Source organism: Clupea harengus, chromosome 1 (genome assembly GCF_900700415.2).
Source record: "Clupea harengus chromosome 1, Ch_v2.0.2, whole genome shotgun sequence".
Classification (NCBI taxonomy): domain Eukaryota; kingdom Metazoa; phylum Chordata; class Actinopteri; order Clupeiformes; family Clupeidae; genus Clupea; species Clupea harengus.
Window position 1 is genome coordinate 32722914 of NC_045152.1, and position 2500 is coordinate 32725413.

Sequence of the window (2500 nt, forward strand, 5' to 3'; positions counted from 1 at the left end):
TCCCCTTTCTCCTCCTCCTCCTCTCTCTCTCTCTCTCTCTCTCTCTCTCCCTCTCCCTCTCACTCACCCTTTTTTCCCCTCTGCTCTAGATTAAGCATGGCAGCGCTCCAACTTCCTGTCAATAATCCACGTTAAAATATTGCCGTCACACACCCTGAGCTTAGGCTCTCCATTGAGGGTAGGCGTGTGTGTGTGTGTGTGTGTGTGTGTGTGTGTGTGTGTGTGTGTGTGTGAGTGGAGCCCAGCGGCAGCGGCTCTGCAGAAAGGAGACCTCAGCACTTTCCACTCTCTCCCAAAACACATCACAATTCACTCTAATAGCTCCACATAAAAGTCCAGGTTAAGCCCCCAACCATCCCAGCTCAACCGGGGACCACCACCACCACCACCACCACCACCACACACACACACACCACCACCACACACACACACACACACACCACCACCACACACACACCACCACCACCACCAGCCCCAGCAGCCCGGGGGGGGGGGGGGGGGGGTCTCTCACACACACACACACACACACACACAAACACACACACACACACACACACACTCCCTTACCTGGAGTTGGTCGTGTCCTGCCGGCCCCCTCCTTGGCTCTTCTCCAGCCCCACCTTGGTGAAGATGCCCACCAACACCATAATGGCCACCACTCCGCAGATGATGTACACGATCATGTGGGTGACGTCGGCCTCGGGCTCCTCGGGCGCCTCGGTGACGGGGGCCACGGGCTTGCCCGTGTTGGCCCAGACGGGCGTGTCGTAGTTGTTGCAGGCCAACTGGTCCAGCACTTGGACCTTGCTGGAGCAGCAGTACCGGTAGAAGCAGGAGCCGCAGCAGAAGTGGTAGACGCCGGCGTTGCAGTTGAACGGTGGGTCCCACTGACCCATCACGTCGTAGTAGCCCAAGCAGCTGCCGCCGATGGGCAGGAGGGGCTTGGTCTTGGGCTTGGGCTTGGCCTCGGATACGACGCTCGGTGCGGCGGCGCTCGGCGTGGCCAGCGTGACCTCCGGGGACTCGTCCGGGGGCATCGTTGTTGTTTGATTGTCCGCAGCCGCCGCCGGCGCTCCCTGGGCGTCCGCGCCCCACCGTCTGCCGCCGGTCTGGCCCAGAGAACTGGACCCCAGGAGCAGCGCCAGGCCCAGGCAGACGAGCGCAACACGGGCAGCCATGACTCACACAGCACCCGCTGTGCCACGCACGGCCCGCTCGGGGCACCCTAAAGCTACCAGGCTAGACTTGTACTTTACGCCCCAAATATCAAGAGCCGAGGAGGAGGGTGATATTCTTCATCAGCTCTCGTGTAGATGAGAACCACAACAACAACAAATGACAATAACAACAAGGGGGGGGGGGGGGAACCGTGCGTTTAGTTCCAAAGCTCAGATGAAGAAGAAGGAGGAGTACTCTCGGTTTTTTCAGTTTTTTGGAGGTGTGTGAGGATTCACGCACGGGGGGCAGTTTGAAGTGTTTCAGATAAAGCAAGTCCTCAAGGATGAGGAGGAGGAAGAGGAGGAAGAGGAGAGAAAGAAGAAGAGGAGGCGTGTGTACAGCATTGCGAGCGAGCTGAACCTGAGCATCAGTCAGTCAGTCGTCCGCTGAGCCTCCTTCAGGAACGCATCCCCCAGACTATATATTCACTCGCTCCTTCAATTAAACATGTCTGCCGTTATCGGGGCGGACGTGCTGACAAAAAAAAAACGAGACACGCTCTGAAAAATGCTGCTCCTCCCCGGAGCGCCTCCAAGTTTGAAGGGAGTCACCTGAGACGCAGAGAACCCTGTGGAGGATTTCTCATTAAATATTCCAGAATATTCTCAGGGGCGCACCAGATCTGGCACGACGGCACGGCCGACGACTCGGGACCTCGGGACCTCGGAGTAGTGACGAAGACGATGAAACTCAGAGCTGGCACACTCTTCCCTGTCGAGTTGCCTCTCGGTGAAGACGTCTCATGTGGCACGGCCGACTCGGGACCTCGAAGGAGTGAAGACGAAGCTCAGAGTGTGTGTGTGTGTGTGTGAGGACATCTCATGTGGATAAACTCAGAGTGTGTGTGTGTGTGTGTGTGAAGCCATCTCATGTGGATAACCATCCCACCAACACTGGGTCGGCGCTCAGACAGGACAGATCCAAAGCGCTGGGAAAATGGCATAATCCACTGGTCATGATGATTCCTTTCCCACTTGCTCGTTGGTGGCGTTCCCTCCAGAAGCTTCCGAAGGCTCCCGTCTGCCCATGCATAGTGTACTTTAGCTTTCCCCTTTCGTTTACCTGGGGAGTAAGAAGAAGAATTTGTATTATTAGGTTATTTTATTTTTTAGTTTTTCATCCGCTTCCTTGGTTGTACTGTGCCTCAGGCTTTAACTCAGTTCAGAAAAACAAACATTCATTGACTTTGAGGAAAGCTTGTTGCTTTAAGCGCTCTTACCTGTTGAGGAGAGTGTTTTTGTGTGGCTGTGTTCGCTTACTTTTAGCAAGAGAATGGAAGTTC

The 2500-nt window shown here is 55.6% G+C and overlaps 1 protein-coding gene and 1 long non-coding RNA gene across 2 annotated transcripts in view; both read right to left on the bottom strand.

Moving 5' to 3' along the window:
* LOC116221781 (protein shisa-8) overlaps nucleotides 1-1359 on the bottom strand; it is a 97532-nt gene extending 96173 nt beyond the window's left edge. Inside the window, exon 1 of the mRNA XM_031572991.2 lies at nucleotides 568-1359. Coding sequence (XP_031428851.1) covers nucleotides 568-1178 — 611 coding nt within the window. The 5' untranslated portion in view covers nucleotides 1179-1359. The remainder of the gene's footprint in view (nucleotides 1-567) is intronic.
* A 519-nt stretch (nucleotides 1360-1878) lies between these two features.
* LOC116224697 overlaps nucleotides 1879-2500 on the bottom strand; it is a 2420-nt gene continuing 1798 nt past the window's right edge. Inside the window, exons 2-3 of the long non-coding RNA XR_004165703.2 lie at nucleotides 2438-2500; nucleotides 1879-2280 (exon numbers count right to left, since the gene is read on the bottom strand). The exon at nucleotides 2438-2500 is cut by the window's right edge and continues 38 nt beyond it. This is a non-coding gene — a long non-coding RNA (uncharacterized LOC116224697). The remainder of the gene's footprint in view (nucleotides 2281-2437) is intronic.